At 34.4% G+C, this 16,324-nt stretch overlaps 1 protein-coding gene across 2 annotated transcripts in view; it reads left to right on the top strand.

The window, feature by feature from the left end:
* The window catches only part of KCNH1 (potassium voltage-gated channel subfamily H member 1), a 491,105-nt gene that overhangs the window by 66,396 nt on the left and 408,385 nt on the right, over positions 1–16,324 (top strand). For both annotated transcript variants that reach the window (XM_031937311.1, XM_031937312.1), the window contains exon 6: positions 742–1,134. In XM_031937311.1, the coding sequence (XP_031793171.1) occupies positions 742–1,134 (393 nt within the window). The remainder of the gene's footprint in view (positions 1–741; positions 1,135–16,324) is intronic.

The raw sequence follows: 16,324 nt of genomic DNA, 5'->3' as shown, positions 1-16,324 counted from the left end.
TTGTTGCAGTAAAAGCATTTTGTAAATTAAAAGTGCTAGCAAAATGAGAGCTATTGAGATGTCTATTAGCTAATGTGATTAGGCATGTAGTATTATATTTAGTTAAATGTCCTAGTTAGTTTAATGCTATCTATTTAATAATACCTATATCAATTCTCAAAGAATTATAATATAAAAATATACTTGAAACTAAATTGTATGAGCATAATTTAGTCTTTGATGACTCAATATGTTGTGGCATCCAAGATCTTCATCCTAGACTTCAGTTCTCATGCTTTAGATATGTATGGAAATGCTAGTTAATGAAATTGTGATAGCCAAAATGCCAGAGAGGAGATTTTATAAATGTTATGTTAAACTATATTACTTGAATGTGATAAATCATATGCTTGTACCTTTATGATCTGCCATTAAGCTGGCCACTAATAGACCATGTGGCACCATATTGTTGAACTGAATTACATCCCTGACACTCCTTCTTTCTTCTCTTTATTTTTTTCATTCTCTTTGTTCTCTTTCTTTTACTCCCAAGCAGTTTTATGATTTGTTTGTTTATAAGGGGAATATCACAAGTCAGGGAGTCAACTGTGTCCACATTCCTTAATATATCTGTGCCCATTTCTATACCATAGGAATATGTCCAGGATGGACTAAATGAATGTCTCAGGAAGAAGCAAACCACCCAAACATATGCAACAAAGTCTTAACTTAGTATTCTCTTGTTTGTGTCTCTCCACACAGGTTTTGCAGCTGGGTTCAGACATTCTTCCCCAGTACAAGCAAGAGGCACCAAAGACTCCCCCTCACATCATCTTACATTATTGTGTTTTCAAGACCACTTGGGATTGGATCATCTTGATCTTAACTTTCTACACTGCCATTTTGGTCCCTTACAATGTCTCTTTTAAAACAAGACAGAACAATGTGGCTTGGCTGGTTGTGGACAGTATTGTGGATGTCATTTTCCTGGTGGACATTGTACTTAATTTTCATACTACCTTTGTTGGACCAGCTGGGGAGGTGATCTCTGACCCCAAACTCATCCGCATGAATTACCTGAAGACCTGGTTTGTGATTGACCTGCTGTCCTGTTTGCCATATGATGTTATCAATGCATTCGAGAACGTGGATGAGGTTAGTATATGATCCTAAGCTCAGATGGTGGTCTTATCCAACAGTGCTAAAAAAAAAGTCAACTAAGTGATGAAGAAGATTGCTTCTTGTTATTTGGTGGGTAGGTAAGAGGAAGAAGGAGCAGGCATAATCTGTAAAGCAAAAAGAATTGTTGGATCCTTCACAAATTCGATGGGAACCAGAGCAATAGCTACTTTAGACAGATGCAGGTTGTCCCTGCTTATTGTTTTCTGCTCTCTGAGACTGGTTCTCAACTTTTCTGTTTTTCTTTGCTACAAAGAATCACATAAAGTGGATAATTAAGTAATACAAGGCAGAATTGGGAGGTACATAAATGTGCCATTTCCCTTCAGTGAGAACAGGCAATTTTTTTTAACTTCTTTTTTTCATAAGTTCAAGGTCTGATATGTTTTGAGATTAATGTTTGTAAAATGTAAGTTTTGTTTATTATTATCATTATTTACTTTGCATATTATGTATACTGGGTAAGTAAAATTATATTAAGCCAATTTATTTATAAATCTTATTTTACCTACACACCTATAAAATTTTATAGCCCACCTAGAGAAACTTATTGCATGCTAGTGTGCTGTTGCACACACCTTTGAAAACCATCTGTATAACAGAATCATAGCATATTAGAGTGGAGGCCAAATTATGCAAAGCCTTGGATACCCAGCTCAGTAGGACGTACTTTCTTCCTTATACAATTCATTTTTTTCCTGCCAATTTTCAACCCTGGGAAGAAGTTTTTGGATGGAATAAATTAGGTTTCTTTTTTAAAGAAGTTTTAGTTCTTTAGGTCCCCACTTTCTCTCATTTGGGGCAGAAAGCCAAGAACCTGACAAGTAATGCAGTCATTCAGTACAGAAGGGTTGCACTGTCAGTTCTTAAGGCAATATGGATAATAAAGCAAAGAGGTACTATGTAAAAGTGTTGAATCAGGACATGTCTAAACACTGTAATTGCCTGTGTGAAAACATTGGACATGCTAGGGCAGAGAGCAATTGTTGATCTTGTTCCAATCATGTTCCTCTATCTTCCCGTTTGGGAAAGTAATGAGTTAGAGCATAAAGGACTAAAAAAATTCTATTGCCCTGTTTGTGGATAGTTTCCAAGATAGATTTCAGTGTCTAAGCTAGATATCTGAAGGCTAGATAATTTCATCAGTAATGTTGTAATCAGAATTATCTTCTAGCTATGGTTTGGGCTAGGCCCCTGAGGTCCTTCCCCCATCTCCTTACACACACATACACACAACACACACACACACGCAGAATATGAGAGAAATAGTGACAGAAGGGAAAGAGAGGAGGGAAAGAAAAAGAGAGAGAGAGAGACAGGAAGACAGAGAAAGAAATAGAGAAACAGAGAGAGATAGAGAGAGACAGAGAGTGACAAAGACACAGAGAGAGACAGAGATAGAGATTTACAAAGACAGAGAGACAAAGACAGACACAGAGACATACACAGAAAAACATAGGAGAGAGACACAGAGACAGAAACAGGGAGTCATAGACAGAGATGAGACAAACAGACACAGCGAATAAGACGAGGAAATGGAGAGGGAGAGGGCCAAGCAGGTTTGGCCATTCTTGAATCTGGACTATGCTCCTGGAACCCTGGGTTCTGATAGGGGAACTTTTGGCTTATTTAATGTCAGACATCTGTATTACTTTTCAACACTTCCAAACTATTCTATGGTGCAAGTACCATCTTTTATCCTTTATATGTTATCTTTTCTTGTTAGAATATGTGCTCTGTGAAGAGATTATCTTGTTCACTTATATTTGTATCCTTAGTTCCTGACACCTAGTAGATCCTTGATAAAGATTGTTTTTATTCATTCATTCAAAAAATTGCATTATTTATTGTGAAGGGCACAAATGAGTTAAACGGGACCCTGAAGCTTTTGATGATGTCAGGGCTCTGCAAAATGGGATAGAAAAGCTGGTTATAGGAAAAGAAAACACTGTGAGAGGGAAAGAAAGTTCATTTCACTTTGCATCAGCTACTTTCTCTGGTTTCAACTCTATAGAATAAGATGTACCTACACCTGGAGAATCCCCATCCTACTGGCTCTCCCTTACCTGCCTCCTCCTGTGTGTTATCTACTCTGTAAGCTTCTTATTTATTTTTTTTGACAAGGCAATCAGGGTTAAGTGACTAGATTGTAAGCTTCTTAAGGGTAGGCTTTCTTTTCAATATTTATATCTCCAGTGTTTAACAGTGCCTGGTGTATAGTAGCAACTTAATACATATTTATTAGGTTGGATAGGGGAATAAAAGAAAACTGAGAATATTCATTTTTGACCTTGTCTATGTTGATAATGAAATATAGTTTAAGATGCCTTGAAGTCAGAGTGTTATTTGAGTGACAGTTTATAATAGCATGTGGTTTTCTTGTCACAGGTGACATTTCCATTCCCTTTGTAGGAAGGTGGTAGTATTTACCAGTCTGGGAGCAGTCAGTTAAATTTATGCTGCAAAAGGGTAAGTAAGAGATTTTAGAGGCTAGGGGAAAAGTTCCTACAGAACCTGGGAGTGCACTGCAAGGAGAATTAATGGAATAATGGAAAAAAGAGGCGGGATTGTGTCAATCTTCCTTCATTTTCTTATCAAGTCCTTTATGCTGTGAAACTAATAATTAAAGAACGTTTCACTCTGAAGATGTCAAGAACCTCAGACTCAATCTCCTGGGAAGTGCAAAGAGAAATAAGAAGGAGGTCTATCAACTTTTGTTTCATCAAAAATATGTAGGACTGAGATTTCTCTCTGTTTCTCATATGACCCCCCACCCCCTTCCCCAATGGATTTATATACCCTTGGAGAGAGATGAAGCACTTTAGAGAGAAGAGCCTGTTTGTTGCATGGTGTTATGGAAAGCAAAGGACTTGACACCTGGGTAGAAAGCCAAGGAAGACCTGAGTTCAAGTCCTATCTTTGACACAAATTGACTGTGATCCTAGGCAAATCTGCTTTCTTATTTTTGGGAGGAGAGGAGTCATTTTATTAATGCTGAATTTAACAAACACCAGATTAAATGAACATTTCCATATCCACTATAGAACTTTAGTCAAATATCTAATACTACAAGTTGCAGAAAAGATGTTATCCTACATGGTGTAGAGGGAGTTCCCTAGAGTAATGATATCACAGGTTCAGTTCTTTGCCTTGAAAGGGCTTCTTAGATTTAGGGGTCTGATTGATTGTTGATCAAACAATCAAATTCCTATGATGGACATTGTAATGGTTCATGAAATCAGGACTATACCTATAGCCAGGCCACAAACTTTAAGAAAAAGAAAGTAATTTATTGTGGCTATTCTTGATGCTGTAGATGTTTATATTGGTATCAATTTAGCTTGGGAAATAAGCTTGCCTATTCATTTGAAATAGACTGGAAAATGCAAAAGACCAAAACTTAGGATGGGTCTATGCTTGTATAAATTTGGGAAGTTCTTAGAAATTAGAAATGTTATATTTTACTTTAAATAACTAGTGAATCATTGGGCTAATAATTTTTATTTTTTAATTTTTTGATCTGGATCTGCGATTTCAAGGGTAAAGGGAGGTTCCTGTTTTGCAAACTCTTTTTACCAGGGAAATTCTACACTTACCCTCCAACTTACATTATTGGAGAAGAATTGTCTGGGATACTGAGAGGTTAGCAAATTTGTCCAAAGTCACAATTGGTGACAGTGGTGGTACTTGAACTCTGATTATCCATACTTTTAGTTCAATTCTTTTCAGTAAGCCATGAGGTCTTTCATATTAACTCATATTTACATAGTATTTTTCAGTTTAAAAATGCTTTCCTCTCAAATGTCCTTTGAGATAGGGAACACTACTATTAGCCCCATTTTAAAGCTGAGTAAATTGAGTCTCAGAGAAGTTAAATGACATGTTTATAATCACACAACTCCTTAAATGTTGTAACCAGAGTGCAAAACCAGGTCTTCTAATATGAAGCTAGAATTACTGCTGAGAAGCTTTGAATGCCATATGCAGATTTTTCAAGAAGGATTAATCTAGATAGAAACATTTCTTTCTCATATGGCAAATTTGCTGTTTTAAGAAAATTTATACTTAATCTAATTTTGCTCTTAGAATCCCAAGGGCACTAATTACATCCCTCTCCTTTTGAATCAGAGGAAGCTCTTTGCTTCTGAATCAAGAGTCTTATTTCTTGCCTCGACTAGAGGATCTCCCAGTTCCCACTTGGGAAACAATTTACTCCCTACCTACAATGAAAGCCATATAGCCAGTGGCTGCCCAGTCAGTATAATATTGGAAATGCTAATGCATCTAGCATACCATAGTCAATTCTTTCTAGCTTCTAGCAGATATGGCAGTGATAGATTCCAAGACCTGAGGCACTCAAAAGATACTATCTCTTTCTAATAACACAGGATTATAAGCAAAAGAGATAAAATGCAAATAACACCTGAGGTTTGTCTAGTACTAAAATTTTTCCTTTCAAAGCCCATTTTTATCTTTTCTTCTTTGTCATTCTCTTCCCTTTTGTCATTTCCCTTTCCTTGTATAAGTTTCCCCACTAAGAAGGGGGCAACTATCTCTTTTGAGTTATATCAGCAAAATCTATGATTATTAAAAATGAAAATAAATAAATTATTAAATTAAAAGCAATAAATTGCTTTTAAATTCTCTTTTGTATAGGTCAAGCATTTATTGATTTTTTTTTTCCAGGGCAGTAACTTGTAACAATACTAGGTTCATAGCATCTTAGGATACCATGTTATCTTCAGGTTAAAAACTGCTCAAGGCACATAGCAGTATTTCATTATATTTTACAGAACTGTAAGCAGAAAAAACTAATTGCTTTATAGTAACTCTTGTATTTAATATTCCTTATATAAACTTCCTTAAAAAAGAATATGTGCTAGGGTTTTTTTTTTTTTTTTGACCAATTACCTTGGTGAAAAGAGGGCCAAAGTAGGAATATTGTCATTTTCTTGTGTGAGTCTTGTTCTCTGTGGGAAGTTGCATTATCAGCTGTATTTCTCTTTTGATGATCATGGCATGCTGCCAATGGCTGTTGGCCAAGCCATAACATCCAAGACTCAGGTTTGATTTTTGTCACGTTATAAATGGCACCCCTGTGCTAGCCTGCACCTCGGTTACATGGTTCAGGAATTCAGTGCATGGAAATAATTTTGTTATTTTAAGATTTACATGTAGTAGGCACGGCACTTGGGTGTTTATATACTTCAGCATATATATTGACATTTAAAGGAACTGACATTTTATCAGTATGGATGATTCCTCCACTGATATAGAACACAACCCTTGGGATAGGATGTCACAGTAGCAAAACACTGGATTTAGAATCAGAAGGTTTTTTTTTAATTGTTGCTATTTAGTCACATCCAACTTTTGTGACCCCCATTTGGGATTTTCTTGGCAAAGGTACTTGGCAAAGGCGTTTGCCATTTCTTTCTGTAACTCATGTTACAGATGAGGTACTGAAGCCAACAAGGATAAGTGATTTGCCCAGTCAATGTCTGAGACCAGATTTAAACTCAGGAAGATGAGTTTTCCTAAGACTAGTCTAAGTGCTCTACTGTGTCGCCTGGTTTCAAATCCTGGTGCTGCTACTTACTACTTGGGTAGAGCCTCAGTTAAATTGAGATTTACAGGAAAATCTTACCTTAAAAAAGGCCAAGGTCTCCCACTACATCCAGGGCCATCTTCAATCATCCTGCTCTATATTTGGCTACTGGACCCAGATGGCTTTGTAAGAGAAAGTGAGGTAGATAACCTTGCACAGCTCTCCCTCAAATTCAATTTACTTGCATGTTATGGCATCACTTCCCTGATGTGTCATAGTCCTCTTTGAGAACAAAGGGCAAGCAATAACAACAACAACGTTGTGATTATTAGCAAGTCACTTGATTGTTTTTAGGCTTCTGTTTTCTCATTTATAAAATTTAGGGGTTGCATAAGTTTCAGAGATTAATAGATTTGGGTTTGGAAGGTATCTTAGGAAGATATCTAGTCCAACCCTTTCATTTTACAGATGAGGAAACTGAGACTCAGAGAAGTTAAGTGATTTGTTCAAAATCACATCAGTCATAAATGACAGAGCCAAGATTTGAAACCCATTCCTCTGATTATAACTACACTGTGTCCCATGGATTCCTTCCAGACTAAAAATCATAGTCCCCTCAATGACTCATGAAATGAATTACTTTAGCTACTTTCCCTCTCAGAATAGAGCTAGCTTTTTGGTGATAGACTTTTCTGAACTCATGTAGACTTATAATCAGACAACAGGTACATATTATGTAACTCAGTATGTTCTCTAATCATTTTTTGAATTTACCTACAATAACTTTCAAAAATCTAGGATCATCTCTACATTATGATTAGAATAGATCTCTAGTGAAGAGCTTTGCACAGAATAGATGCTTAAATGCATATTAATTTGTTTGAAGAGTTTTAGACAATTATATGTGTATGTATGTATTTGAGGAACATGTAAAAGTAGTGAGATTAAACTCTCCGAATAGAGATATTTAAAGGAATGAATGTTTAATTTTTTGTTATAAATGCTATTTCCTCTGCAAGTAAGCATACCCATAAGTAGGTATGTGTGGGATTGGCATGAATAATAAAAAGGCAACTGGTTTTTAGAATTTTCTAGAAGCCGATTATAGGAAAAAGATATCCAGTTTGTTCCAAAAGTTCTTAGAGCAAGGAATAAAGTTTTTAGCAAGATCTGGAATGACATATTTAGTCATTTATCAACAAGGCAACATGTAATAAAAGACCTATATCCATTCTTGGGCTCACCTCTCAAAAAATTGAATCTCTGTTGTCATATTCATCTTACTGTTACCTGATTCTTGCACTATATATGCCAAAAATTAGTTTGACCTGGCCATTCTGTTACCAGTGAATATATAATCTTGTCCAAGATAATAAGTAATAGAACCAAGATTTGAACTTGGGTGCTATGTATTCAAGTTCATTTAGGAAGGAGAAAGAATAAGCATCGATATATTTCTATTTGTTTCCCTCTGTAGTACAATGAACATTTCCTTCAAGTACTTATATATTATATCATTCAGTGTATATTTAATATATTTCTTTAGCAAACAAGTGTGTTCAACATTTCTTATACTGATTCAGATAAGAGTAGTTCTTAATCTCAGTAGAGAAAAAAACCCAGAACAAAATCCCACTGGGGCTCTTTGTCTTATTTAACTCTTTGTCTTTGTGACCCTTGAAGACTTTAGGGTTTTGAATATATATTTGCTCAGGGATATCACAACTAGTGTGTCATAGACAGGATCAGAAATCTAGATGTCTAATACTTTGTGACTGCACTAGGTCATATTGCTTCCCTACAGTATTAGTATTATGGTAATAAAATACAATTTCTATTAGCAATGAGAGAATAGTCATTTCATAACATGTACTACTAAGTGAAGCAGAAGGTTTCAACAAATTGGATATATTTGAGACCATCTGGACAGCTAGTTTTCTATAATTTAGTAGTTAGAATATAATTCTTCTGAGGTCTTTGCTCATTCTGTCCCTTCTTCCTGAAAGGTAGAGTGGTATTGTGGGAAAAAAATAAAACAAACCACTGACTTGGTAGTTAGAAGACCTGGGCTCAAATGTGTCCTCTGATTACTTGTGTGAGCTTAGGCAAGTTAAATAACATGAGGCCTCCACTTCTTATCTGTAAACTTAATGAATTTTATTTGCCAAATAGAAAAACTAAATTCCAAAGAAACAAAAGAGATACGGGAGTAAAGAACAATTTGTAATAAGAGAAAACAATAATGTTAAAAGAAAAAAGTAATCTTAATAGAAGCAAAATAGGAAGATAGGAACATAGACATAAATTAAGGATCTCAGAAGAATACAAGTCAAAAAGCCTGAATATGATAATAAAAAAATACAAGAAAATTATCCATAACTTCTGAATATAAAAACAAAGTACCAGTGAAAGGAATGTGCAAATTACTTCCAGAAAAAAAATTCTGTGTGATTATATTGAAAAATTCCAATGATAAGAAATTCTGCAGGCAATAAGGAGTAAGACCTTCAATAGGAGAGAAAAATCAAATGACAAGACTATGCTGCATACACCAGGACCTATAGGAAGAAATGGAATGCTCCAAATAGCAAAAGAGCTTAAGATGCAACTCAAGATGAACTACCCTGCAAACCTGAGCCTAACTATTAATGAAAAAAGGTTCTTATTCTCTGGGAGGAGGGAATCCAGAGGGTTGCTAGAAAGAAAATGAGACCAGAACATATTATTTGCTTTTCAAATTCCCCAGACAACAGAAATACCTTCTGTATTCTTTCAAGAAGAAGGGTCCCTGCAATAGAATGGGTATATATGCAAAGAAAATGAGAAAGGAAAAGAAAGAGATATTGTGGCAGTGGCAGGAAAAGATCTGATTGAAGAATCCTCTTATGGAAGAAGAGAGAGAGAGAGTCTACAAATAGAGATATTAACCTTACACCTGGTAAATATGCAGGAATTTTTGTGTTTAGAGATATTGTTCTTTCTGCCTCTGGAGAAAAAGAAATAGAATTCTCGGGGGGAGCTCACATCTAGAAGAGTGTAAATTTCTTTTTTCTTTACTCCCTACCCTTGTCTTAGAGATGGCTACCATTACATATCTATATCTGTATCTATATCTATATCTATATCTATATATCGATATCGATATCGATATCTATCTATATATATATAATATGTGTGTGTATATTATATATTAAACTATTCTATACATACTTCTATTTATTAGTTATTTCTCTGGATGTAGATAGTATCTTTCTTTATATGCTCTTTATAGTTAATTTGGATGTTTATAATGGTAAAAATAACTTATTTCCTCAGTTATTCTTAAAACAATATTGCTGTCATTGTATAAAATATTATATTCATTCTGCTAATTTTATTTTTCATTTGTTGTGTGCAAGTCTTCCATGTTTTTCTAAAATCACTGAGCTTATCATTTCTTATAGCACAATATTATTCCATCACAATAGGCATTCCTGCAGTTTCCAGTTCTTTGTCAACCACAGAGAGAGCTGCTATAAACATTTTAGAAATAAAGGTTTTTTTAATTCTTTCTTCCTCATTATCTTTGGAAATAGAACAAATGGTGACAATTCTGAGTCAAAAGTTTTGGCGGTTTAATATCTCTTTAGGCATAATTCTAGATTGTTTTCTCAAATGATTGGATTAGTTCACAGTTCCATCTACAATGAATGTGTCCCAATTTTTCTACATTCCCTCCAACATATGTCAATTTCCTCTCCTATCATTTTAGCCAATCTGATAGGTATAATGAGATATCAAAGTTATTTTAAGCTGCATTTTTCTAGTCAATAATTTTTTAGAGAATTTTTTCATATGACTATAAATTGTTTTGATTATTTTGTCAGAAACTATCTATTCATATCCTTTGACCAGTTATCAGTTGGATAATAGGAGATTTATTCTTAAAAATAAGATTGAGGAAATGGATAACTTTGAATATGTATATGAATTGATAACTTCAATTACTGAAAATCTTTTGTACAAACCAACAATGTACCCAGGATCTAAAATATGAAGGGAAGGAGTCTAGTTGGAGGAGGGAGAATCTTTTTATCAGATTTTTCTGGTAATCTTAGTATCCAATATATATATATATATATATATATATATATATATATATATATATATATATATATATAAATATATATATATATATATATAAATATAAAATTGTTATATGATTGTTTATATATAAACATAAACACACACATCCATATGTGTTCAAAAGTTGTTTCCTTGTAGAAAAGTGATCTAAAGATATGAACAATTATCAAAAGAATCGTAAGCTATTACCAAAGGAAATGGAGGCATCAATTTTTAAATTAAAGAATTTCCCAAATCACTAATAAAAAATACAAATCAAAAGACCCCGAGTTTTTGTCTCACATCCTGCAAATTTGGCAAAAGATGACAGATGATGAGAACAATAAGTGTTGGAGAAGTTATGTGATGGGAATCTAGTACATTATTGGTGAAGCTAATAAGTACATCCATTTTGAAAAGTAATTTTTTTATTACTGTTGTTCCAGACATTTCATTACTAGACTTTATTACTACCTCAAAGAGGTCATTGATAAGAAGAAAATATCTCTATGTATACCAAAATTTTTATAGCAACAACTTTTGGAATAGTGAAGATTGGACACAAAATATTTGTTCATCAGTTAGAGAATGGCCAAACAAATTGTGGTACATGAATATAATGAAATACTGATACATTGTAAGAAATTATTAGTATCATGAATACAGGGAAGCTTGGAAAAATCTTTATGAATTGATGCAGAACAAAGTATTCAGAAAACAACTAATACATTGATTACAACAATGTAAATAGAATGAACAACCATTAAAAAATTAAAAGGAAATGTTGCTAGAAAGAAGAGATTTGGGAAGTAATTCCCATCTCATTCCTTTGCAAAGGTGGGAGGTTCACAAGTATTGCACATTGCACATATTTTTAGATGCTTTTGATATATTGATAAGTTATGCTGATTTTTAGCTCTTTTGCTATAAAATTTTCTTTACAATTCTGAAATTCTAAAAAATTCTTTCTTTAAAAATATTATTTGTTATATGGGATGACTCACTTTGGCTCCCCCTCCGAGAAGGGTTACAAGAAGAAATTAAGGCTATACAAAAAAAGACATCAAGGTTAAAAACAGTCAAATAAGATGCTGTTTTTGATTCTCCTGGACATAGGGAGCTACCAGAGTTATTGAATGGGAGAAATACTAACATGCTTATACCTGCATTTTAAGAAAATCAGTTTGACAGCTGAGCATGATAGACTGACGTGGGGAAAATCAACCAATGAATTTTTATTATTGCCTAGATATGAAGTTATGAGTGTCTGCACTATGGTGTTTGATTCTGAAAATTATCTGGCAAGATATGCTACCAAACACTGATATTCTTTCTTGAACTAAACTGCCAAGCATTTGAACTCTACTGCAAAGAACACAACTCCATTGGGCTGGCCTTGTTTGAATGCCAAATGTACACACTTGCCAAAAAATTATTTTATGGAGAACTCACACAGGAAAAGACTATGATAGATTGTGGTAGAGGCTACAGAAAGATGAAGAAGGAAGATCAAGATTGGGAAAAGATCATTAGTGTGGAAAATTTAAGAGATCACTGTTAACTTTGAAGAAAGTAGTTTCAGTCGAATGATAAGGTCTGGATCCAGATAGGGGACACTTCAGAGGAGAGTGAGAAGAAAGGAAAAGGAAGCATCAATTATAGATAGTCTTCTCAAGAAGTTTAGCCCTGAAAGGGAGGAGAATTATAGAATTATAGTGAGGATTGATCAAGTGAGGGTTTTTTGAGAATAAGACATATGGATATTTCTATAGGTATTAGGGAAGCAGCCAGTGTACAAGAGAGATTGAAGATAAATTAGAGTGGAGATAATAGAAGAGACAGTGTATTAGAGAAAGTGGGATAAAATGGGATCACTTCCTCATGTAAAAGAGTTTTCCACAGCAAGGAGAAGGGCTACCTCTTCCTGTGAGACAAGCATGAAGGAGAAGATAATAGTGGAGGGCATCTGAGTGACATGAGATGAGGAGAAGAATGAACTTTCTGTGAATGGCCTCAGCTTTCTCAGTGAAATATGAAAACAGGTTCTCTGTTGACAGATTAATTGAAGACAGGAAAAAAGTTGAATGTCCAGTATCAGAGGCTTCTGGGAGAAAGTAGCAGAGGATACAAGAATTCCAAAGATCATGCAAGGAAACTATTAGCATATGCATGTATATTTTATTTCCTTAAAAAGATTAATAGACTAAGACTCTGAAAGGGGACTATATAGAATAGAAAATAGATCCTAGAAAAAGGTGCTTAAATTCAAGGGCTGCACTCAGCCAAAGCTTGTTGACTAGTTGACAGAGAACTGTCTTCAAAATTGAGGATATGACCTGTAATTAACAATTTGCCAGCTGCCTACTCTATCGACACAAGTGATTGAAAAGGGCCAGGAAAGGCCTCTCCGCTTTTAAATCTCTTACACTGTCTTGCCTCAGTCCCTGAGATTTTTTTTCCTCCTTTGGACTATTACATTCAAAAAATTATTCAGGAATATATTTAATCACTATTAACCCCCAAAATTTTTGCTCAAATTAGTTTTACTAGGAATATGAGCCTAGAAGTAATGCAATTCAGGAAGGGTAAGTTTGTAGAAAGGCGGACTTATTTATAGTAGAAAGGTATGTTTGGCTGTGGTAGAAAGGATATCATGTGAGTAAGGAGGGCCTTGGAGAACAGGAAGCAATATGAGGTTGCTCAGTCACTGGAAGCTACTTCCAAACATGTAGGAGGTGAAGGAAGGGAGGCTAGAGAGCAAATAGAGGCAAATTGTATTTTAACCTATGTTTAAGTCTAGGAGGCTAAGTGGGATAGTTGCCATAGTAAGTATTTTAGGAATAAGATATTGAGTGGAAAAAATAAAATAAAAAGGGTTGAAAAGGATTTTTTGGAGAATTAAAGACTTGTGGCAAAGAGCAATTGGTTCTTGTTAAGAAGAAGTGGGAAGAAGAATAGTGAATTAAAAAAAGGAAGCAGTGGATAGATTAGGAATGCTTTGCTCAGTTACCCTTTTATGTTAACAGATTCTGAAATGGCATCTTTAACAAAGGAATGAATTGGATTGAACAAGAAAATAGCCTCCCTATGGTAACACAGAGAGGAAAGAATAGGACCTTGCAAATAATGTGATTTTAAAACATTTTTTAAAGAAGATCCTTTTTGTATCTCACCCTTATGAAAATATTTTCAATTAAAAAAACATGAGCAAAGATGAGATAATAAGCATGAAAAGGTTTTGAGCTCTTCAGGAAATGATAACATGCAAATTTCAGTTGATATAATAAATCCTGGGTAGAATTATCAGTAATCCTTTTTTTTTTTTTTTTTTTTTTTTTTTTTTTTTTGGCACCTGCAATGTTTGGGGCTCTGTTGCTAAGGGAATGTATAAAGGAACCAGAGAGTATACTTCTATAACTGTGAGGCTTCCACTCTGCTTAATAATACTATGAATATGAATAATAAAATAAAAGCTTACATTTACAGACTGCTTCCAGATTTACAAGAAACTTCATGAGGGATCACAGCAATCTGTGAAATAGGTAATACAAATGTTGTCATCCACATTTTACAGATAAGTAAACTTTGGCTTAGAGACCAAAAGTGACTTACCTATGATGCTTACCTAATGAGAAAGTAGCAGATCATGATTGAAACTCAAGTCTCCTAACTCTTAAACTCAGGATTCCTAATACTATCCTGGGTATCCTATAGCTCTGGAGACAAAACATGAATAAATATTGTTATATCTTACTAAACTCAACAAAAACAATTATGCAATTCAGAAAAAAATGTGAACAAGTACAGTTATATAGTTAAACTCAGAACATCTGTGTTCAGAAGGTGTGAAGTAAAAATAGATAGGGATTTAGATTAGTCATAGGAGACTTTTGTAGACGTGAATTTTAAGCCAGATGTGGAGTAGTGTTTAAGGCACTGGATTTGGAGTCAAGAGTAACCAAGCTGAAATCTTAGTTCAGACATTCTCCCTGGGCAAGTCACTTCATTTCCTCAGATGAGTGTCTACTTTACAATGTAGTTATAAGAGTTCAGGAAGGTAACATATGTAAAGTGCTTTGTAGACATTAAATAAGAAAATACATGCTATTTATAATTGCAAATATTATTATTAGGTATAGATTGATAAATCTATAGATAATGAATAAATATATGAATTAAAAATTAAATGTTTACTATGTGCCAGGCACTGTGCCAAACATTGGAAAGACAAACAAGTCATATTGGGCTTAGGGGTGGCTAGGAAATGACTAAATATTAATACCATTGGCTGTCAGACCAGAATATAAGAATAGTTCTAAGAATAAAGTCACATCAAGTGATGCAATGCATTGAAAAAAATCTATAAGGCAATGAAAATAAAGATAATATAAAAATTTTATTTCAAAGAAAAATTATAATAAATGTTTTGCATTTATTGATATGCTTTATCCTTTTAATATTAAAGAGTATAAGGAATATAACGTGTGCTTAATTAGTTCTCAAGAATTATGTCAGTTAAACTAAGTGAGAGGAGTCAGAGGAACCAATAATGAGCTGTTAAAACTACTAGGAGAATCTAACCAGGGGAAGCACAAGCTCCCTCAAGTCCTTGAGATAATGCTTCCATTATCTTCTAACCTTGAGATCTTTGGACCTGAACTTAGTAGATGAACTTCCATGTTTCTAGCCCTGCCAGAACCTTTGCCTGAAAGTCAAAGGACTAGGTTCTAGTATCAGATTTTTCAGTATTTAAAGGTTGGCATGGGTTTGTCTTTGGGCCAGCAACAAAAAGCCAATTGGCTTCAGATCAGAGTTGAATTACCATTTATTACTGTGACCTCTGAATACTAGACTAGACATCAGACCATTCAGGGATCTCCATGGTGGTGATCCTACTTTCCTATCTTTGTCCTTTAATTAGACCTTAGACCTTTTGATTTCTGATTTCTCAGGATTTTGGTCCTTGGAACTTTAATGTTCTAGCTGGATTGGTTCTCATCCTGGATCTTACCTGTACCCTCTAATCTCTTCTATTTTCTAACAATTGATTTACTGACCTGTTTTGAGAACATTTGTCAGTTCTGATGTCCTGGCCTAGAAAATATCATTGAATATATTTCTTTTCACCCAATGGGGACAAATTTGAGAACCTACTGGCAGCCTTTCCAAAAATCTCACTTGTATTTTGTCAAAGACTACAGATTATTTATTTGATATTACTATTACCATTGGGTTATCTCACAGTAGCTTAACCAAGTCAGCTGGTATGAGTAACTTACATGTTGTTTAAATCTCTACCCCACAGGGCTAAGCTGTTTTACCTTAATTTCATATTGAGAATTGAATTCACCCACATTTGCTTTATAAATCTCTGAGAAAAGGGCTGTTTGTAATTGGAACACTGACAAGCCTCTAACTCCAGCCACACTCATGGGTGCTGCTGTAATCAATTATGGGTCGACATTAGCTAAATTGAGTATCATCCATCATGCTTATTAGATGTGGTAGGGGATA

This window comes from Sarcophilus harrisii, chromosome 4 (assembly GCF_902635505.1).
Source record: "Sarcophilus harrisii chromosome 4, mSarHar1.11, whole genome shotgun sequence".
Classification (NCBI taxonomy): Eukaryota; Metazoa; Chordata; class Mammalia; order Dasyuromorphia; family Dasyuridae; genus Sarcophilus; species Sarcophilus harrisii.
Note: the sequence above shows the minus strand (reverse complement) of the source record. Positions and strands in the feature narration are given on the sequence as shown.